At 44.0% G+C, this 23,069-nt stretch overlaps 1 protein-coding gene and 1 pseudogene across 1 annotated transcript in view; both read left to right on the forward strand.

The window, feature by feature from the left end:
• Window positions 1–1,875: 1,875 nt before the first annotated feature.
• Window positions 1,876–2,391, forward strand: LOC134403354 (TATA box-binding protein-like 1; annotated as a pseudogene).
• Window positions 2,392–5,246: 2,855 nt separating this feature from the next.
• Window positions 5,247–23,069, forward strand: part of CRACR2A (calcium release activated channel regulator 2A) — a 191,660-nt gene continuing 173,837 nt past the window's right edge. The window contains exon 1 of the mRNA XM_063135038.1: window positions 5,247–5,437. Coding sequence (XP_062991108.1) covers window positions 5,247–5,437 — 191 coding nt within the window. The remainder of the gene's footprint in view (window positions 5,438–23,069) is intronic.

The following is a 23,069-nucleotide window of genomic DNA, read 5'->3' on the forward strand; positions in this document are numbered from 1 at the left end:
GGAATTCACGTTCACTAAAATGGTCATCTTGGTGTCCCAGACCCACAAACCTCCTTAGAACTAAATGAAGTCACCATTGTAGAAATAAAACAGTACATTTTGAGGATCACCTAGAGAAAATGGATTAATAGATAGAACAGGCTAAAAAACAGAGGCGAATAAATACTAAGAAAGAGGTATTCAATTGTGCCAGCAAGGCACAGAATCTATTTTCAGCACCAGAACCTAGCACTGGAATATGAAGTAACAATCAAAGGTTTCTTAGCATGTGAAGAGAAACATACTCTATACTGAATGACAATCAAATATTTGGGAAAATGACTTTTACAAGATGGGTGATCACTAGAAGCCAACATGGATTTGTCAGGAACAAGTCCTGTCAGACTAATTTGATCTCATTTTTTGATCGGGTAACCGCCCTTGTGGACTGTGGGAATGCTGTGCATGTCATATATCTTAACTTCAGCAAAGCTTTTGACAAAGTGCCCCATGATATTCTGATTAACAAACTAGCTAAAAGTGGACTAGACGGAACAACTATTAGGTGGATTCACAGTTGGCTACAGAATCGGACTCAAAGAGTACTTATCAATGGAACCTTCTCAAACTGGGGAGAGGCAACGAGTGGGGTACCGGAGGGATCAGTCCTGGGCCCAGTGCTCTTCAACATTTTTATTAATGATTTGGACGAGGAGGTGCAGGGAACGCTGATCAAATTTGCAGATGACACAAAATTGGGTGGGATAGCTAATACCCTGGAAGACAGAAACAAACTTCAAAGTGATCTTGATAGGCTGGAGTGCTGGGCTGAAAACAACAGAATGAAATTTAATAGGGATAAATGCCAAGTTCTACATTTAGGAAATAGAAACCAAATGCACAGTTACAAGATGGGGGATACTTGGCTCAGCAATACTACAAACGAGAAGGATCTTGGAATTGTTGTAGATCACAAGCTGAATATGAGCCAACAGTGCGATATGGCTGCAAGAAAGGCAAATGCTATTTTGGGCTGCATTAATAGAAGTATAGTTTCCAAATCACGTGAGGTACTGGTTCCTCTCTAATCGGCCCTGGTTAGGCCTCATCTAGAGTATTGCGTCCAGTTCTGGGCTCCACAATTCAAGAAGGATGCAGGCAAGCTGGAGCGTGTTCAGAGGAGGGCAACCAGGATGATCAGGGGTCTGGAAACAAAGCCCTATGAAGAGAGACTGAAAGAACTGGGCATGTTTAGCCTGGAGAAGAGAAGATTGAGGGGAGACATGATAGCACTCTTCAAATACTTAAAAGGTTGTCACACAGAGGAGGGCCAGGATCTCTTCTCGATCCTCCCAAAGTGCAGGACACGGAATAACGGGCTCAAGTTAAAGGAAGCCAGATTCCAGCTGGACATCAGGAAAAACTTCCTGACTGTTAGAACAGTAAGACAATGGAATCAGTTGCCTGGTGAGGTTGTGGGCTCTCCTAGAGGCCTTCAAGAGGCAGCTGGACAACCATCTGTCAGGGATGCTTTAGGGTGGATTCCTGCATTGAGCAGGGGGTTGGACTCGATGGCCTTGTAGGCTCCTTCCAACTCTGCTATTCTATGATTCTATTGTGTAACTTCCTGGTAGTGGCTAGAGATGTAAAATATACAAAATTTTGAAGCCATGAATTTGGGGGACGGACGGACAGAAACTGTGGTAAAAATGGGGAAATAAGCAATACTTATTTTTAGCAGTCTTTGCAGATCTAAATTAATGGAAAACTTGGCCATCTGTTGCTCAGCAATAACGGACTTCATGCCGCTAAGTGAGTGGAGAACCAGTGGAGAGGAAACCTGGGATATTATCTTTCATGGTGTTGTTGTGGAAATCTGTGTTTTAAGTCACCCCAATGAATGTGGAGAGTGATGTTGTATTGGTCATATTAATCACAAATGTAGTTCCAAACAAGATGTCATTAAAACTTGCAAAAAATCACATTAGAAGAAGCAAATTTTATAAACAAGCATGATGATGGCAAAGTATTAACGAAGCTTAGGAAACTCAGGATTACAGCAACAATTTGGTCCTTAGGGAAAGTAACCTGCACCGTGAGCTACAAAAGAAGCTAAATTTGGTACCAGACAATTATCCCATAATCTGCAGAAACTACGTTTTCAAGTGATTTTTTTTTTTTTTACAGATTTTAAACTTGTCAATGTTTTAGCAGTATGCACCATGCCTTTTGAAATCAGATTACGGGAATTCACAAAAGACAACAGACCCCATGCAAAGAGTTTAATCCTTTAGTGTACTACACAATAAAATCTCTTAGAGCTACTTTGCAGGTTATTTAAGTATCGCATTTACAAGGCCAAATGTAAAAGCTGTTGCCACTGCAGTGAAACAAATCGATCCATTTGTTTGAAAGCAGGAAAGAAATTTTATTATTTACCACTTCATGGTTAAGTGAACTAACCAAGCACCTTTTATAAGACTGCTGCACGTTGGACTAAAAGCAAAAAAGAAGGTGTGTGTATGTGTGTGTGGAGGGGGAGACAACTGGCAGGCTGGGGGCCCTCCCAGAAACAAGTGTCTGCACCCATTTTGAGGCTTGCCCTGGAAGAGCTTCCTCAGGGCCATTGCACAGGCTGGGGCAACCGGGGCTCCAGTTGGATTCTACCCATTGTTAATAAATCTTTAACTATTGTCAACATAAAATATACTTTTAAATTTAATATAATAATTTTATGAGCAAACCAAGTTATATGTATCATATTTTAGGTTCCTGTTTTATGCCTGACCAAAGCGAACTTCATCAAGTAGTCCCTGAACTATTTGAATCATCCTAAAAACCAAAAGAAGCAGAAAGAACTGAAGACAGATGAAGACTGACATACAATATCTGTTCCTGCTTGTAAGGAAGTTTAGGAAAATTCCTAAATCTATTCTGGTTTGTGGGGTGGAGCTTAGGGACATCTGATCTGAAGAAAAAGCTATTGAGATTTAATTTATCTGGGAAACAGTCAGCTTAGAAAGCAAACAATCATATTTAATTTAAGAACCTTTAAGCAATCTCAAACTATTATTTCAAGAGTGACATTTTATTCACTTTTGTAAATTATTTCCATTAATGAGCATCTTCATTTTTGACCATTTTGAAAAATTGCCTCTAGAGTTTCTTTTAAGTGCTGTTATTAAAGAGTTTATAGCTGAGACAGCACTTCCTAATGGTGAGGTCTAATTGAGAACTTTATTTTTAAAACAAAACTGTGGGAGTGAACTTTATAGACCCAAAACTCAAAGTTATTTTTTTTAAAAGAAAAGAAATATAGATGGGACAACCCTCGTGCCCTTTCATCATATCTGGTCACAGTGGTGGGATAACCCACAGTCTTTCTTTCACATTTGGATTTTAGATTAGAACTACATTAATTGACTGCTACAGCATCTGACTAGAACAAGCCAAGAACACAGGACTTAGTAGAACAAAATCCAAGCTATCAAGAATGCACATTTTCTTCTATGATATGGTGACTCTACTCACATCTAAGGGACACTGAGCTTTTGACATGGAGCATCCCTAAATGTCTATCAGGAAAAATACATTAGATCAATAATTTTAAGAAAGAATGGAAGAAAAAACTATGCTGGGAGTATTACAGAGAGTTTAAAAAAAACCCATCTTGCCCTATGGCTTCATTATTTCCAGACACTTTACATCTTTGGTCTTTCCATAAAAGTCTTATTACATTGTTTTTAGAAATCATTTGGTAAACACCTTGTCTTAAATTCTAAAATAAAATATTTCATAATCCAAAGCTCTTCAATTTCCCATTGGGGTGGGGGGAAACGGTCCTGTGGGGGGGCCGGAATTCCTGAATTTCTCGCCTCCACATCTCTAGCAGTGGCTAATCATCGGAGGGGGCAGCCCCCAGTTCATCCTTACCTCAGAAATAAGCTAATTAAGGGGCCCTGGGAATTCCCCATTTCTCAGCCCTCCCATCTCCAATAAGGGAAAAGTTCTTGTCTACCTTACATGGATGTTATTTGGCTTACTGATGTAATGCATGTGAAACATATTGAATACTCATGCAGTTGATCCTATGCATATATACTCAGAAGTAAATCCCACTAAGTTTAATAGGACTTACTTCCGAGTAAGTGTGCATAGGATTGCAACCCCAAAGTGATGTATTATTATCCTCATTATTCCAAAAGTGCTTGTTGAAATTAAGTACAGCTGAGCAGCCAGAACAAAAACTTAAGTAGTTATTACAGGGATATTCTGTTTATATCAATCATGCTGCTACCAAATAGTTTTGCCCAATTGAAGAGATGCATAGGAGCCTCTATACATGCCATCTCTATTAATTCCTGCTTTTAAAAATATTGGTCCATTGTGAACTGCCCAGAGAGCTTCGGCTATTGGGCGGTATAAAAATGTAATAAAATAAATAAATAAATAAATAAGTGCCTCTGTATGATCTGCTGGGTGCCTGCGTTCTTTCATAAGCAAATAAGACAACCTCTCCTTTCTAGAAGCTTAGATTGCACTATTTCATCATTTAGGGATGGATAACTGAGCAAGAGAGAATTCTCAATATCCCTTTGTGACCCATGCTAGGAATCTAGCGCTCTGTCTCTGCCCTTCACCACCCTGTCTGATAGATTCTTCCTTTTAGAGCCCAGTAGGACTGACCATGGCTGGTTTCCTGATAGTCTGCAATGTGTTTTCTTACAGACCAACATAATGGAATATTCCATATTGCCTTAAATTTGCATAGTCAATTTATAAAGGGCTGGACTTTTCGGCCAAAGTTCAAGGTTGCACAGCTAAGCCCAAATAACCACTCAGAGAACAAGTGATCAGAAGCAAATTCCATTGTCTTCCTGCACCCATGATGGTGCCATGATTTAAATGAATTTAAAATGCAAAACTGCATATACACCACTGCTTTTGTCTTGATTTTTTAAAAAAATCAGTTTTGTTATTTTTCTAACATAGCAGGAATGTAGAAACAATTATAAAAAGATGTGGCTGTGGTTAGAAAGGGAAAAAAAGTTAGTTGTGAGGGACCATGAAGTCCAGAGCCCATAATTATCTGGCTGCCCCGAGGCGGCTCGCGCCCGGCTGCCCAGTCCGTCCAGTGCAGGCTAAGGGGGAGCGAGACTGCCGCTTGAACTGCTGCTCACCAGGCTGCAATCCGCGCGCCGCGGTGCGACGCTGCCCAGGTTCATGCGTCAAGAGGACTGGGCGGCTCGTCTCTTTCCCATACTAGGATGCCTTCCACTAAGCCGCCGCCGCCGCCGCCGCCGCCGCCGCCCTGGCAGCCCTTGCTTGTCCGCTGCGCCCCCCGGAGCGCCCCCTTTCCGCCTCTTACCACTTCGTCCTGCGGCGGCAGCCCGGCCAACCACGGCTGGAAGCGGGGGTCCGGGCGGAGGCCTCGCCGTCAGCCGCACGCCCTTCCCAGGTGAGGCAGCGAAGAGCCGCTCCGAGCCGGCCGCGACCTCCCCTCTCATCGGGGTCAGTTCGTCTTGTTTCCTGTGATTTGAATTTGGCGCCCAGCAGGCTCGTTCGGTGTCACGTGACTGCGCCGGGGCCAATCGGGAGCAGCGTGGCCGGTGCCTAGAACGTGGCTAGAGAAACAGCGGCAGCGAGGAGGACGCGGGGCGGGGCATCAAGGGGGCGGGGCCTCGCCGGGCGGCCCAGTGCCGAGGCTCAAAGTGACAGAGCGAGAACGGAAGGGAGGCGCTGGCGGGAGACCGGCCCTGGCTCGCTTGGGGCCTTCTGCGGCTTCCTGTGAGGGGATCCGTGTCAAACCCGTAGCTTCTGCTCCGACCTCATTCTTCACATTTAATTGGCTTCCTTCCTGTTGAAGGTTATAACAGCACAAGCCCATGTACGAATCGTCGTTCCTTACCCGCCTCTCCCTTTGGATCGAGGCAGCGAACAACATTAAATGCAAACTCAAAAGCAAGCTTGAAGCTTCGCTGTTCAGTAAGGCCTGCCGAGGAGGGCAGCCTAAGGGGCTGGGAATAGGCTCACCTGCTGACATACGCGAGTTTACTTCAGAATAAGCCGCTTTAAGGCTGCACTACAAGCCCTTTCCCGAAGTGGCACAGGGCAAATCTACACAGCGTGCTGAAGGCGCTTGCATGCGCCCCCAAAGCAATTGTGTAGATCTTGCCCTGGAAGAGGCGGAGGAGGAGGCGGCTGGGGAATCTGTCCGCGTCCTTGCCGCCGCTCACCACCTCCCCGCCGGCCTCCTGCTGCCGGCGAAAGAACCAGCCGGGTGGAGAGCTTCTTCCGCTCTCCGCCCCGCCTTCTTCCGCCGAGCTCTCCGACCTGGCCGGCGGGGAGGTGGGCGGCAGCAAGGACGTGACTGGATTCCCCAGCCTCCGCCTCTTCCTCCGTCTCTTCCAGGGCAGGATCTACACAATCACTCTGGGGGCGCATGCAAGCGCCTTCAGTAGGCTGTGTAGATCCGCTCACAGACCCCACTGTCATGGCAGGCGATGTCTTCCGGCGCTGCTGCCACAACATTCTGCCACGATTCGCCTCAGAAGTTCCTGTCCCACGAAGCATCGTTTCCGAACCGTGTGAAAGACCGGTCGGAAACACCACAGGCAGGAACAGCGCCTCTTACTTTTTAAACAAAACAAAAACATGCCAAACAATATAGCATGTGTTAGAAACACCCGAGAACAATATTTTAGGGCAGGAAGCTTTGCAATGCTATGTTGTTATAAATAGGGTGACCCTATGAAAAGGAGGACAGGGCTCCTGTATCTTTAATAGCTGCATAGAAAAGGGAATTTCAGCAGGTGTCATTTGTATATATGGAGAACCTGGTGAAATGCCCTCTTCGTCACCACAGTTAAAGTGCAGGAGCTATCCTAGAGTGACCAGATTTAAAAGAGGGCAGGGCACCTGCTGCTTTAACTGTTGTGATGAAGAGGAAATTTCACTAGGTTGCCCATATATACAAATGACACCTACTGAAATTTCCTTTTCAATACAGGAGCCCTGTCCTCCTTTTCATATGGTCACCCTATTATAAACCACTTAATACCCGGAACTCATCTGGATCTGAACAGAATAGCCTGGGACAGCTACTTCCAAATGAGCTAAATCACCCAAATTCACCAGTCACACAAGCTGTGCAGCTGTTGCAATAAACCACAAAGTTGCACAAAACCCATGTTCAGGTACTTACTCCTGGCAATAGCAAAGTTTTTTTTAAATTTTATTTTAAAGGCCTGGAATAGCCACTTCCAAGTGAGCCAAATCAACCAATTTATCATAGAATACTTAAGAGTTGGGAGGTGCCTATAAGGCCATCTCATCCAACCCTTGCATGTTCAGTGCAACATGTTAATATAATGTGAGACACAATCCTTGCATGTCCTTTAACCACAACACAGAAAGTAAGAGCAAGGATTGGGGCCCTTTTACAGCATTTCAGCTTTCAGAAAAATAATCTGAGGTCCTGAATAAATTTAGTAGTCATGGAATAAGAGGAGAGGTCCTCTTATGGATCAGTAACTGGTTAGAGAAAGCAGAGAGTAGGAATAAGTGGTCAATTCCCCCGATGGAGGGAAGTAAATAGTGGGGTCCCACAGGGATCGGTATTGGTGAGAACGTCATGTTTTGTCACCATTACTTGCCTTATTTCCCCAGATTCCCCTCCTGATAACCTTAGTTCAGGCATAGGTATCTGTCCTATATCTTCTGGAGAGAAGACAGATCAGAAGAATTCATTCAGCTTCTCTGCAATCTCAGTTATCTTCCTTTAGTTCTTTAACTCCTGTGGGACCACACTATTTACTTCTTCCATTGGGAAAATTGACCATTTATTGCTACTTTCTGTTTTCTTCTCTTTAAGCAGTTACTGATACATAAGAGGACTTCTCCTCTTATTCCAAGACTGCTAAGTTTTCTCAGGAGCCTTTGGTGAGGGACTTCGTTAAAAGCCTTTTGAAAGTTCAAGTAAACAATGTCTACTGGATTACCAGTGTCTACACATAGAATCATAGAATCATAGAATAGCAGAGTTGGAAGGGGTCTACAAGGCCATCTAGTCCAACCCCCTGCTCAATGCAGGAATCCACCCTAAAGCATCCCTGACAGATGGTTGTCCAGCTGCCTCTTGAATGCCTCTAGTGTGGGAGAGCCCACAACCTCCCTAGGTAACTGATTCCACCGTCGCACTGCTCTAACAGTCAGGAAGTTTTTCCTGATGTCCAGCCGGAATCTGGCTTCCTTTAACTTGAGCCCGTTATTCCGTGTCCTGCACTCTGGGAGGATCGAGACAAGATCCTGGCCCTCCTGTGTGTGACAACCTTTTAAGAATTTGAAGAGTGCTATCATGTCTCTCCTCAATCTTCTCTTCTCCAGGCTAAACATGCCCAATTCTTTCAGTCTCTCTTCATAGGGCTTTGTTTCTAGACCCCTGATCATCCTGGTTGCCCTCCTCTGAACACGCTCCAGCTTGTCTGCATCCTTCTTGAATTGTGGAGCCCAGAACTGAACACAATACTCTAGATGAGACCTAACCACGGTCGAATAGAGAGGAACCAGTACCTCCTGTGATTTGGAAGCTATACTTCTATTAATGCAGCCCAAAATAGCATTTGCCTTTCTTGCAGCCATATCGCACTGTTGGCTCATATTCAGCTTGCAATCTACAACAATTCCAAGATCCTTCTCGTTTGTAGTATTGCTGAGCCAAGTGTCCCCCATCTTGTAACTGTGCATTTGGTTTCTATTCCCTAAATGTAGAACTTGGCATTTATCCCTATTAAATATCATTCTGTTGTTTTCAGCCCAGCACTCCAGCCTATCAAGATCACTTTGAAGTTTGTTTCTGTCTTCCAGGGTATTAGCTATCCCACCCAATTTTGTGTCATCTGCAACTTTGATCAGCGTTCCCTGCACCTCCTCGTCCAAATAATTAATAAAAATGTTGAAGAGCACTGGGCCCAGGACTGAGCCCTGCGGCACCCCACTCGCCTCTCCCCAGTTTGAGAAGGTTCCATTGATAAGTACTCTTTGAGTCAGATTCTGTAGCCAACTGTGAATCCACCTAATTGTTGTTCCATCTAGCCCACGTTTAGCTAGTTTGTTAATCATAATGTCATGTGGTACTTTGTCAAAAGCTTTGCTGAAGTCAAGATATATGACATGCACAGCATTCCCACAGTCCACAAGGGAGGTTATCCTATCAAAAAATGAGATCAAATTAGTTGATCTCATTTATTGACACTCTCAAAGAATTCTAGTAGATTAGGGTGACAGGATTTGCCTTTCCGGAAGCCATGTTAATAAATCACCAGACTCCAGGTAGCCATCCTAGATTTCTTAAAGAACTCAATTATGAAATTAATGATCGTCTAATAAAAATATGCAACATGTCCCTAAGCTCAGCCTCTGTACCAGATGACTGGAAGATGGCCAATATAACACCAGTTATTAAAAAGGGACCCTGGGGGGATTTGCAACATTATAGGCCAGTTAGCCTAAGGTCTGCTCCAGGTAAATTGGTTGAAAGTATTATTAAAGAAAAAATAGTAAACATAGAGAAGGAGAATCCCTGTTGAAAAAAGAATCAACACAGCTTCTACAAAGGGATCCAGGGGGGATCCAGGAAATTACAGGCTGGTTAGCTTGACATCTGTTCCAGGTAAATTGGTTAAAAGCATTATTAAAGACAAAATTAGTAAGCATATAGAAGGGCAGGTCCTGCTAAAGAGGAATGAACTTGTTAATCTGGAATTAGAAGTGAGCAGTGAAGTGGCCAAGTTTGCTGATGACATGAAATTATTTAAGGTTGTTAAAACAGAAAGGGATTGTGAAGAGCTCCAAAGGGATCTCTCCAAGCTGGGAGAGTGGGCATCCAAATGGCAGATGCGGTTCAATGTAAGCAAGTGTAAGGCTATCAATGGCTATTAGCCCCAATGGTTGTGTGCTATCTCCAGTATTCGAGTCAGTAAGCCTGTGTGCACCAGTTGCTGGGGAACATGGATGGGAGAGTGATGTTGCACCATGTCCAGCTTGTTCATCCCTGGCTGATGGCTGGTTGGCCACTGTGTGAACAGAGTGCTGGACTAGATGGACCCTTGGTCTGATCCAGCATGGCACTTCTTATGTTCTTATTTATTTATTTATTTATTTATTATGGCATTTATAGCCCACCTTTTTTCCTCCAAGGAACCCATACATAATCCTCCTCCTCTCCATTTTATCCTCACAACAACAACAACCCTGTGAGGTAGGTTGGGCTGAGAGTCTGTGACTGGCCCAAAGTCACCCAGTGGCTTTCCATGGCTAGGTGGAGACTAGAACCCGAATCTTCCAACTCCCAGTCCAACACTCTAGCCACTACGCTACATATGTCCGCAGCATTCCCACAGTCCACAAAGGAGGTTACACATGATTTTTGTGCTCGCCATGTGCTCCTGAGAACTGAAGGGGCATGGCCTGATTGCTCTCAGCAGCTGAGTGGGCGGGGAGTTTCATTCTGTTTCCTGACTCCTAGCTGAGCAAAGCAGAGAAGCGGATGCTGCCCCAGCTGGTCTAGAAGATATATAAGGAAGTGAATTTTCAGAGAGAGTATGATCAGAGGAAGTGAACAGGGAAAGCAAACAGGAGTTTGTCAGGGTAGGTCCCTAGCGAAAAAAAGTGTGTTCTTGTAACACCCACATATAGTAGGGGTCTCCGTTGATAACCTTCAGGGGATGACATGACAAAGCATAGGCAATTCCAATACAATCGGAAAGGCAGAAACAAAAAGGAAATAAGGACTATGTATGGAAAGGATTCTCTAGTGGTGGTGACCTGCAAACTGTGTGCAATGTTTGTTTTCCTGCCTGAGATCAACACATGCAACTACAAGGTGGTTGCACTATTGGAAGAAAAAGTGAAAGTACTCGAGTGGCGAGTGTCCACCCTCCAAGGAATAAGAGAAGACAAAGAGTTCTTAGAAAGAACAGTGGAACTACAATAGCAAAGAGAAGCATGGGAGATGGAAGAGCAACAGCAAGCTGAAGCAGAAGTAAGGAATGCTGAGGTGAGGGAAGCCAATGAAGAGGAAACTCTCTGGAAGAGGGTAACAATTGGTTACTGGTGCAGAGGGTAACACTCTGCACCAGTAGAAACATTAAAGCTATGTAACCGCTTTCAGGTACCGGAGGATGAGACTGGAGGACATTCTGCAGAGTAAGAATAACAGAGGATCCTGTGCTACAGTGAGCAAGAGCCAGAAGTGAGCAAGAGGCAGTTAACCAGAGGAAACAATACCAAGGCCTATAACAAGAAGAGAAGAGTAGTCATCTTGGGCTGTACTGTGTGGGATTGAAATCAAAGTATGTCGCAAAAACCCATGGATTCACCAGGTATGTATCTCCCTGGAGATTAGAGATGTGACTGAAGGGTTGCCAAAGCTCATGAAGCCCACTGACACATATCCTTTTCTTCTCATTATAAGAACATAAGAAGTGCCATGCTGGATCAGACCAAGGGTCCATCTAGTCCAGCACTCTGTTCACACAGTGGCCAAAACAGCTGTCGACCAGGGACCAACAAAGCAGGACATGGTGCAACAGCATCCTCCCACCCATGTTCCCTGGCAACTGGTGCACACAGGCTTACTGCCTCAAATACCGGCGGTAGCACACTACCATCAAGACTAGTAACCCCTGATAGCCTTTGTAACGGAAGTCAGGGTCCACCTGATGTCCCTGCAAGGTAGGCCCATGGATCAAACGTCCTAGACTCCCAGGCAACCCGCCTCCCTAGCCCTGTCCACAACCAGGACGAGCCAGATGTTCCAAGAATAAAGCACAAACACACATTAGGGACCAAAGCGGGTTTATTAATACCACTAAGACTAACATGTAAGGCCTTGGTTGGTAAAAGCTAAGCGGAGGGGAAAAGGAAGGGTTGGGGGAGGAGGTGAGGGGGGAGGAGTGAGGAAAGAGATTGAGGGGGAAATTACCCCAATAAAACCATCAGTCATTCCACCACCCAGCCGCAATAGCGGCTGACCTTGTCCACAATACCCCAACACATTAAAACATAAGAACAGCCTAACTAACTCCGAGCAGCCCCCTTTGACTGCCCAGACCTGATCTTCCACTTGACACGTTTGTTGTCCAGCCAAGAAGATGGAGACTCCCCAACACTGGACTCTTTATTATTATTTATTTATTTATATAGCGCCATCAATGTACATGGTGCTGTGCAGAGTAAAACTATAAAATAGTAAGACCCTGCCGCATAGGCTTACATTCTAATAAAATCATAATAAAACAATAAGGAGGGGAAGAGAATGCACCAAACAGGTAGAGTAAAACTAACAGTATAAAAGTCAGAACAAAATCAAGTTTTAAAAGCTTTAGGAAAAAGAAAAGTTTTTAGCTGAGCTTTAAAAGCTGCGATTGAACTTGTAGTTCTCAAATGTTCTGGAAGAGCGTTCCAGGCGTAAGGGGCAGCAGAAGAAAATGGACGAAGCCGAGCAAGGGAAGTAGAGACCCTTGGGCAGGTGAGAAACATGGCATCAGAGGAGCGAAGAGCACGAGCGGGGCAATAGTGTGAGATGAGAGAGGAAAGATAGGAAGGAGCTAGACAGTGAAAAGCTTTGTAGGTCAACAGGAGAAGTTTATATTGGATTCTGAAGTGAATTGGAAGCCAATGAAGAGATTTCAGAAGTGGAGTAACATGGTCAGAGCGGCGAGCCAAGAAGATGATCTTAGCAGCAGAGTGGTGAACAGAAACCAACGAACTGATGTGAGAAGAAGGAAGGCCAGTGAGAAGAAGGTTGCAGTAGTCCAACCGAGAAATAACCAATGCATGAACAAGAGTCTTGGCAGAAGAGACAGACAAAAATGATCGAATCCTGGCAATATTATACAGGAAAAAACGACAGGATTTAGCTACTGTCTCAATATGAGGAATAAAGGAGAGCGAGGAATCAAATATAAAGCCAAGACTATGAGCTTCCTTGACTGGAGTAAGTGTAACATTATTGACAGTAAGAGAGAATGAGAGATGAGGAGAAGGTTTAGGAGGAAAAACAAGCAATTCAGTCTTTGCCATATTAAGTTTCAAACGACGGTGAAGCAACCAAGCTGAGATATCTGAAAGACATGCCGAGATACGATCGTGAACATCAGGAGAAAGATCCAGAGATGAAAGATATAATTGTGTATCATCGGCATACAGGTGATATTGGAGGCCATGAGATTGAATAAGATTACCCAAGGGCAACATGTATAAAGAAAACAACAACGGGCCAAGCACCGAGCCTTGCGGAACCCCTACTGAAAGGGGAAAAGAAGAAGACGAGCTGCCATTAGCCAACACGTTGAAAGAGCGACCCGCTAGATAGGAGGCAAACCAGTTATAGACAGAGCCACAAAATCCGAGGTTATGAAGGGAATCCAAAAGAAGATCGTGATCAACCGTGTCAAAGGCTGCAGTTAGATCAAGGAGAATAAGAACGGAATAAAGGCCTTTAGACTTGGCAATAAGAAGATCATTGGTAATCTTAGTAAGGGCTGTTTCAGTGGAATGCAAAGGATGGAATCCAGATCCCCTTTTGGCCACCTGGCCCCATGACCCCCGCCAACCAACTGATACCCTTCCCGGGCCTCTGGCGACCCCTCCCAACAGGAGCGAGACCCACATCTTAGCAACATTCTTTCCCACAGCTGAAACTTCTAAGCACCCCTGATAGCCCCCAGGTGCTACAGTGGGAGTTGGAACTGCCGGGCGAAGATGACCTTGGCAGGCACTCCCAGCTCCTTCCCTCCCACCCGAGCCTGGGACAGCAAAACTTGAAGCATAAAGAAATACACATTCTGGTAGACACAAAAAGCAACATTAAATCAGAACAGAACAAAAACCATTTCAGACCCCTTGTCCTTCACAGCCTTCTCCTCCAAGAATTTATCCAACCCCCCCTTTAAAAGCCATTATGGAACTCACTAGTGGTAGTGAGTTCCATAATTTAATTATGCGTTGTGTGAAGAAGTACTTCCTTTTATTTGTCCTGAATCTCCCACCAATCAGCTTCATGGGATGACCCGGGTTCCAGTCTTTTGAGAGAGGGAGAAAAAATGTCTCCCTATCCATAATTTCCACACCATGCATAATTTTGTACAACTTTCTCATATCTCCCCTTAGCCTTTTTTCCAAGCTAAACAATCCCAGTTGATGTAACCTTCGAGGGAGATGCTCCAGCCTCTTTTATCATTTTAGTTGCCCTTTTCCGCACTTTTCCCAACTCTATAATATCCTTTCTTAGGTGTGGTGATCAGAACTGTACATAGTGTTCTAGGTGTGGTCACACCATAAATTTGTATAAAGGCAGTACGATACTGGCCGTTTTATTCTCACTTCCTTTTCTTGCAGTGATTACTAGAAGCCAACATGGATTTGTCAGGAACAAATCCTGTCAGACTAATTTGATCTCATTTTTTGATAGGATAACCTCCCTTGTGGACTGTGGGAATGCTGTGGACATCATATATCTTGACTTCAGCAAAGCTTTTGACAAAGTACCAAATGACATTCTGATTAACAAACTAGCTAAAAGTGGGCTAGATGGAACAACTATTAGGTGGATCCACAGTTGGCTACAGAATCGGACTCAAAGAGTACTTATCAATGGAACCTTCTCAAACTGGGGAGAGTCAACGAGTGGGGTGCCGCAGGGCTCAGTCCTGGGCCCAGTGCTCTTCAACATTTTTATTAATGATTTGGACGAGGAGGTGCAGGGAACGCTGATCAAATTTGCAGATGACACAAAATTGGGTGGGATAGCTAATACTCTGGAAGACAGAAACAAACTTCAAAGTGATCTTGATAGGCTAGAGTGCTGGGCTGGAAACAACAGAATGAAATTTAATAGGGATAAATGCCACGTTCTACATTTAGGGAATAGAAACCAAATGCACAGTTACAAGATGGGGGACACTTGGCTCAGCAATACTACAAACGAGAAAGATCTTGGAATTGTTGTAGATCACAAGTTGAATATGAGCCAACAGTGCGATATGGCTGCAAGAAAGGCAAATGCTATTTTGGGCTGCATTAATAGAAGTATAGCTTCCAAATCACGTGAGGTACTGGTTCCTCTCTATTCGGCCCTGGTTAGGCCTCATCTAGAGTATTGTGTCCAGTTCTGGGCTCCACAATTCAAGAAGGATGCAGACAAGCTGGAGCGTGTTCAGAAGAGGGCAACCAGGATGATCAGGGGTCTGGAAACAAAGCCCTATGAAGAGAGACTGAAAGAACTGGGCATGTTTAGCCTGGAGAAGAGAAGATTGAGGGGAGACATGATAGCACTCTTCAAATACTTAAAAGGTTGTCACACAGAGGAGGGCCAGGATCTCTTCTCAATCCTCCCAGAGTGCAGGACACGGAATAACGGGCTCAAGTTAAAGGAAGCCAGATTCCGGCTGGACATCAGGAAAAACTTCCTGACTGTTAGAGCAGTGCGACGGTGGAATCAGTTACCTAGGGAGGTTGTGGGCTCTCCCACACTAGAGGTATTCAAGAGGCAGCTGGACAACCATCTGTCAGGGATGCTTTAGGGTGGATTCCTGCATTGAGCAGGGGGTTGGACTCGATGGCCTTGTAGGCCCCTTCCAACTCTGCTATTCTATGATTCTATGACTTGTGACACCAAAGGATCATGAAAAAGATTTAGATTTTTTAATATGTTTGAGTGTGTCACCTGTTTTCATGTTTAAAAGGCCACCAAAGGGCAAATCTTTGGTGTGAGGCTTCAGAATAATGTAGTACAAAGTACAAAGTCAGGCATAATGGCTTTGTATTAACTTGACACTTGATCCTGGAATTTCTTTTGAACGACAACCAGCTGATGTTGAACAATGCTGATTTATTGTTTGGCAGCTAGAAGGCATCAGGGTGGAAAAGTCCACAAGGGAGGTTATCCTATCAAAAAATGAGATCAAATTAGTCTGACAGGATTTGTTCCTGACAAATCCATGTTGGCTTCTAGTAATCACTGCATTGATTTCAAGGTGTTTACAGATTGACTTCTTTATAATCTGCTCCAGAATTTTCCCAGGGATGGATGTCAGACTGACTGGTCTGTAGTTCCCAGGTTCCTCCTTTTTCCCTTTTTGAAGATAGGGACAACGTTTCCCTCCAGTCGTCCGGCACCTCACCCGTCTTCCATGATTTTGCAAAGATAATAGACAAAGATTCTGAGAGTTCTTCCGCTAGCTCCTTCATTACTCTAGGATGCAGTTCATCGGGCCTTGGAGATTTAAACTCATTCAAGGAAATTAGGTGTTCTTTGACCATTTGTTTATCGATCTCAAACTGTAATCCTGCCCCCTCAACTTCTGCTTCACTTTTTCCAGGGGGGTCATAGACCTGCTTTTGTGAGAAGACCGAGGCAAAGTAGGAATTGAGCACTTCAGCCTTTTCTTTGTCGTCTGTTATCAATTTGCCATCCTCATTAAGCAGTTGAAGCACCATTTCTTTCCTCTGTCTTTTACTACTCACGTATCTGAAGAAAGCCTTTTTATTGCTTTTAGCATCCCTCGCTAATCTCAGCTCATTCACAGCTTTAGCCTTCCTGATGCCATTTCGGGACTTCTGCGCCACTTGTCTGTACTCTTTTTTTGTAGCCTGGCCTTCCTTCCACTTCCTATATGCATCCCTTTTTGTTTTCAGGTCATCAATAAGCTTTTTGTGGAGCCACATTGGTTTCCTCTGTTGTCTTCTATCTTTTCTCCTTGTTGGAATTGTTTGTAACTGTGCCTTTAAAATTTCATTTTTTAAATACTCCCACCCATCCTGCACTCCTTTTCTCATTAAGCTCCCTTGCCACGGGACCTTAATTATAGTTCTGAGTTTATTAAAATCAGCTTTCCTAAAATCCAGAGTACATGTATGGCTACGCTCGACTTTTGTCTCCTTCATAATCAAGAATTCAAGTATGACGTGGTCACTTTCCCCCAGAGTTCCCGTAACTGCCACTTTATCCACTAAGTCATCCCTATTGGTCAATAACAAGTCAAGGATTGCCGATCCTCTAGTTCCTTCCTCCACTTTCTGTAGGAGAAAGTTATCACCCATACATGTCAGGAATTTCTTGGAAGGGCCGCTTTTGGCAGTAATGGTCTCCCAACAGATATCAGGGTAATTGAAGTCCCCCATCACTACTACATCACACTTCCTTGAAACACTGGCAATTTGTTTCTCAAAAGTTTCGTCCTCGTCTTCTCCTTGATTGGGTGGTCGGTAGTAGACTCCGATTATCATATTCTTTTTATTCCTAGCCCCATTTATTTTAATCCAGACGCTCTCGACGGGGCTCCCAGTCTCATCTGCCTGTATTTCTGTGCAGCGATAGGTATTTTTAACATATAGTGCAACTCCACCTCCCTTTCTATTTCTTCTGTTCTTTTTGAACAAGTTATATCCTTCAATTGCTATATTCCAGTCATGGGAGTCATCCCACCAAGTTTCAGTTATACCTATCAAGTCGTATTTGCCTTCATGTAATAAGAGTTCAAGTTCGTTCTGTTTGTTTCCCATGCTCTGAGCATTAGTATATAGACATCGAAGACCATGTTTTTTATAGTCTGGCTTTGTTCCTACATTGTTGCGGACACTATTTTGGGACACTATTGGAGCTGTTCTCTGTACTGTGGTGCATTGGCCTTCATCCATTGTTGCCTTGAAATTTACGTCTCCCGCCCCCGTAAGATTCAGTTTAAAGCCCTCCTGATCAAGTTCTTCATGCTGTGGCCGAACTCATTCTTTCCAGCCCTTGTGAGGTGCAACCCATCCCTTGCCAGCAGTCCATGTTCCAAGTAGCATAGCCCGTGGTCCCAGAATCCAAAACGCTCACGATGGCACCATCTTCGAAGCCAGTCGTTCATCCGGAGTATTTTTCTTTCCCTTTCTAATCCTCTTCCAAGAACCGGGAGGATGGATGAGAAAACTACCTGGGCCCCAAAGTTCTTCAGTTTCCTTCCCAGAGCTTCAAAGTCTGAAATGATTTCTTCGTAGCTCTGCTTGGCGACATCATTTGTTCCCACATGGATGAGAAGAAAGGGGTATGTGTCCGTGGGCTTTATGAGCTTCGGTAACCCTTCAGTCACATCTCTAATCTGTGCTCCAGGGAGGCAGCACACCTGGCGAGTCCATGGGTCTTCATGACATACTTGGGTTTCAATCCCACGCAGCAGGGAGTCTCCCACAACAACTACTCTTCTCTTCTTCTTGGTTGACCTACCTTCTGCCTCTTGGTCACTGTTGCATGGTGTCTCCTGTACTTCTTCCTCTGCAAACTGTCCTTCAGTCTCATTCTCCAGAAGCTGAAAGCGGTTGCTTAACTCTAATGGTTCCACCGGTGCAGAATGCCTTCTAGTTCTTCTGCTCCTGTCACTCTTTTCCAGAGAGTTTCCTCTTCATTGGCTTTCCTCCCCTCAGCATACTCCACTTCTGCTTCAGCTGGCTGTTGTTCTTCAATCTCATGTGCTTCTTGTTGCTGTTGCAGTTCCACCGTTCGGTCTAAGAACTCCTCGACTTCTCTTATTCCTTGGAGGGTGGACACTCGCCGCTCAAGTCCTCTCACTTTTTCTTTCAAAAGTGCCACCAGCTTGCACTTGTTGCAGGTATACGCCATGTTGAGCTCAGGCAGAAACACGAACATTGCACACCCTTTGCAGGTCACCACCTCTAGGGACTCCTTTCCATCCATATTGTCGATTTCTGCTTTGGTTTTTTTTTTTTTTTTCCTTTTTGATTGTAGTGGAATTGCCTTTGCTTTGTTGTGTCCTCTCTGAAGGTACACAACTATATGAGTATGTCTTAAGGGAAAGTAAGATCTTTTTTTTTATTATTATTTTATTTTTTGGTGGTGGTTTTGTGGGTGTTTTTTCTCTTTGTTTTTCTTTGGTTTTCCCACCTCTTTTTTATTTTATTTATTTATTTATTTATTTATTATTATTATTATTTTTATTTTATTTTATTTTATTTAGAGGCCTCCCCCTTGACCTCCCCTGCCGAACTCCCCCTGTTAAACTCCTGTTTGCTCTTCCTGTTCGCTCGCTCCCTGGGAATCTGGCTTACTTTTATAGCTCCTACTTGAGCTGGGCCAGCTGCTCTTACCTGCTCCTGCTCAGCTCCAAGTCAGGAACCAGAATGAGGTCACTGAAAGGCCAACAACAATCAACAGCGATTAGGCACTGTTTGCTGAGTCCAACTGACAATCAGGCCACTCCCCCTTCAGCTCCTGCACACCGACCCTCTTACTCAGCACTCAGGAGCACATGGCAAGCACACGGCCTCTTTGAATTGGCAGCCTCCTGGGTTTCCTTGAGGCTTCTCTTCTTCCCCTTTCCTTGGTCTCCTCTTCCCCTACACTCCCCCTGTTAAACTCCTGTTTCCTCGCTCCCTGGGTATCTGGCTTACTTTTATAGCTCCTACTTGAGCTGGGCCAGCTGCTCTTCCCTGCTTCTGCTCAGCTCCAAGTCAGGAACCAGAAAGCGTTCCTGAATCCCAGAAGACCTGCCCATGGTACCTGTAGGATATATGTGGATAGCTTAACGAGTGCACAGACAGCAGTTGCAATAAACAGTCTGTTAAGACTTATGGTAAATGTAAAAAAAAAAAGCTTTTATTTTAAGTAAAAAAAATACATATGTCATCATCTAGGATACTGGAGAAAAAGAAAACAAACCTCATTACAAAGCAAGGAGGTAAGAGATAAGAAATGGAGGACGGAAGCATACCAGATTGGAAAGGGAGCAGAAGAAGTGGCAGACCCTTTCCAGACAAACAAGCGTTGTTCCCCATTTCCAACACACCTTCTCAACCACACTTGTTCAAGTCTACAAGATTCATCTTCTCTCATAGAATTTGAAGCTGATCTCTAGGAAGTGGCTTAGTGAGAATACCTGCAATCCTCTCTTTCGTTGGACTGTACTTCATCTCAACAAGCCCTCTCATATCTCTTGATATATGATACTTCACATCAATGTACTTAGTGCGTACATTGATTCTTTCTGTTTAAGAAATCTTTATGCAGCTTTGATTGTCTTCCATGTATTGGTGTTGGCTCATCTATTCCATTTTTTTTTTAGCAATTTATACAGCCATTCTGCTTCTTCACACGCATATGCAGCTGGATATGTACTCTGCTTCAGTAGACAAAGCTGCAACTGTATCTTGCTTCTTACTAAGCCACCCAATTACTGCATTTCCATAAAAGAACAAATTTGCACTAGTCGGGTTTCTACCTGTAAAATCTCCTGCCCAGTCTGCATCTGTATAAGGAACTAGTGTGGGCTTTTCAGTGGTTTGCAATCTTAGGTCCTTGCTAGACCACAGGTTAGCCCGGGGTGAACCCCAAGCTCGCCCCTATGCGTTCAGATGACACACAGGGGATCCCGGGCTCAGCCAGGGGTCAACCTTCCCTTACCCCAGGGTAATGGGCTCCAGTTTTAGCCCGGTATTTCCCGCGGCCTCGAGCTGAGCCCAAGACCACGAGCGTGTAGACCGTTCCGCCACTTTTCCCAGCTACTGCAATTACTCACAAGTAGCTGGGAAAAGCGGCAGATGGGGCGCAGTGAGCGCTGGGCCCATCGGGGTGGGAGGGAGATTGGATCCAGGGGGAGATCAGAGCCAGGGGGAGATTGGAGGTGGAGAAATCAGGGGGAGATCGGGGCGGGGGGGAATTGGGGGCAGGGGTGAGATCGAGGGTAGGGGGGAACGGGGAAATGATTTTTTAAAAAAAGCCTTACGTTTTGTTGTTGGTGCATTCCTGCGCACCCAGCCCTTTAAGAATTTTTTTTAAAATGGTGGACGTGATGGGGCGTTCCTGCAGCCCATCATGCCTGACGTTGTACCACGGGCTCACCCCTCCTCCTGCAAGGATTCCCAGGTAGGTCTAGCAAAGGCCTTAGTTTCAATCGTGCAGTCCCTTTTAAATATCTGATCACTCTTTTCACAGCACTCCAATCTCGCTGTGTGGGTGAATTAATTCCTCTGCTCAAAATCCCAACTGCAACAGATATATCTGATCTACTTCATTAGATAGATACAGCAGTTTTCCCATAACTGTTCTATACTGTTCAATATGAGGAAAAGGTTCACTGTTCTCTACTTCCTTTAAATAGTTTGTATTCATAGGTGTCACCACATCTTTAGCTTCCTGAATCTTTAAGGAATTCAATAACTTCCTGAACCTTATGCCTTTGATTGAGGAGATAGCTTCTGTCTTCCTCTTTTTCCATCTGAATTCCAAAGTAGTGGGTGACTTCTGGTCTCTTCATCTTCACTTCCATGGTACACAATTTCCTCACAATCAACCTTGTTCTCACAACTCAAAAGTCATCAACATAGATCATTTCCCAGTTTCTCTGATAAGCAGCTGGTTCAATTTTTCATTCTAGACAATTAACTGTGCACCTTGAAATGAAATTATGATTACCATTCATGAAGTATTAATAATCCCATGTATCATATACATTGACTTACAAGAGAGGAGATTCAAATACATTTGGGTAGAAATTCCTTTCTCAAAACCAAAGTATACTGCACTATGAAAGCAGTATATAAAAGGCAGTATATTCATAGTATACTGCACTATGAAAACAGTATATAAAAGGCAGGAGCCACACTACTGCTTTATAGCAGTATTGAAGTGCACTGACAACTGTTGGGGCCTGTGACACATACCATATTCCACTTATAAAAGAAAGACAAGCAAATGCTATTTTGGGCTGCATTAATAGAAGTATAGCTTCCAAATTGCATGAGTACTGGTTGACCTCTATTCGGCACTGGTTAGGCTTCATCTTGAATATTGTGTCCAGTTCTGGGCACCACACTTCAAGGAAGTTGCAGGAAAGCTGGAGGAGGTTCAGAGGAGGTCAACGAGGATGATCAGGGGTCTGGGAACAAAGCCCTATGAGGAGAGACTGAAAGAACTCAGCATGTTTAGCCTGGAGAAGAGAAGACTGAGGGGAGACATGATAGCATTCTTCAAATCCTTGAAAGATGTACATTGTACATTGATGGTGCTATATAAATAAATAATAATAATAATAATTGTCACACAGAGGAGAGCTAGGATCTCTTCTTGATCATCCCAGAGTGCAGGACATGAACTATTGATCTTATGCTACAGGAAGCCGGAGTCCGGCTGGACATCAAGAAAAGCTTCCTGACTGTTAGAGCAGTACAGCAATGGTTGCCCTCCTCTGAACACGCTCCAGAATCCTGATCATCCTCGTTGCCCTCCTCTGAACCTCCCCCAGTTTGTCTGGATCCTTCTTGAATTGTGGAGCCCAGAACTGGACGCAATACTCTAGATGAGGCCTAACCAGGGCCGAATAGAGAGGAACCAGTACCTCACGTGATTTGGAAGCTATACTTCTATTAATGCAGCCCAATATATCATTTGCCTTTCTTGCAGCCATATCGCACTGTTGGCTCATATTCAGCTTGCAATCTTCTTCTGTACAGAACTGCCACAAACTCCCCATGCCTATACTTTACAGTTCATGATTTATAATATATAACAATATGCGTAACAAAAGAAGCATAGCAAAGGAATGTGTGTTCTAATCTCTTACATGACCATTTAAAAACAAACCAAGTATCTTGATATATCTTAACAACAGTGGTTTATATGTATGTTGTCCTTAATATCAATTCAAATCACCATTGGAATATCCTTAAAATATTTTACTCAACATCAGATTTTATTTAAAAACATGCTAAAAACATGTAGCTAATTAATCATAGCAATATTTATTTCCTTTAGGGAGAAATGCATATCCACTCACCAAATGCAAGCCAAAAATGTACATTTTTAAACGAAAGTTAGGCAAATGGGTATAGGACAATTAGTAACTTTTAAGATATATACCAGTGAGTATATAACCATTATTTCCTTAAAAGCTGGTTTTTATTTGCCTTAGGAACAGTATTGCCTTTTTTGTTGCATATGCACCCATGTGCCCGCTTACGTGGGGCACAATCCCATCCTTCCACATATTAGGTGGAGCTACTTTCCCTCCCACTCTCCTTATTGACTGGGAGCATAG

Source organism: Elgaria multicarinata, chromosome 9, assembly GCF_023053635.1.
Source record: "Elgaria multicarinata webbii isolate HBS135686 ecotype San Diego chromosome 9, rElgMul1.1.pri, whole genome shotgun sequence".
NCBI classification, from domain to species: Eukaryota; Metazoa; Chordata; class Lepidosauria; order Squamata; family Anguidae; genus Elgaria; species Elgaria multicarinata.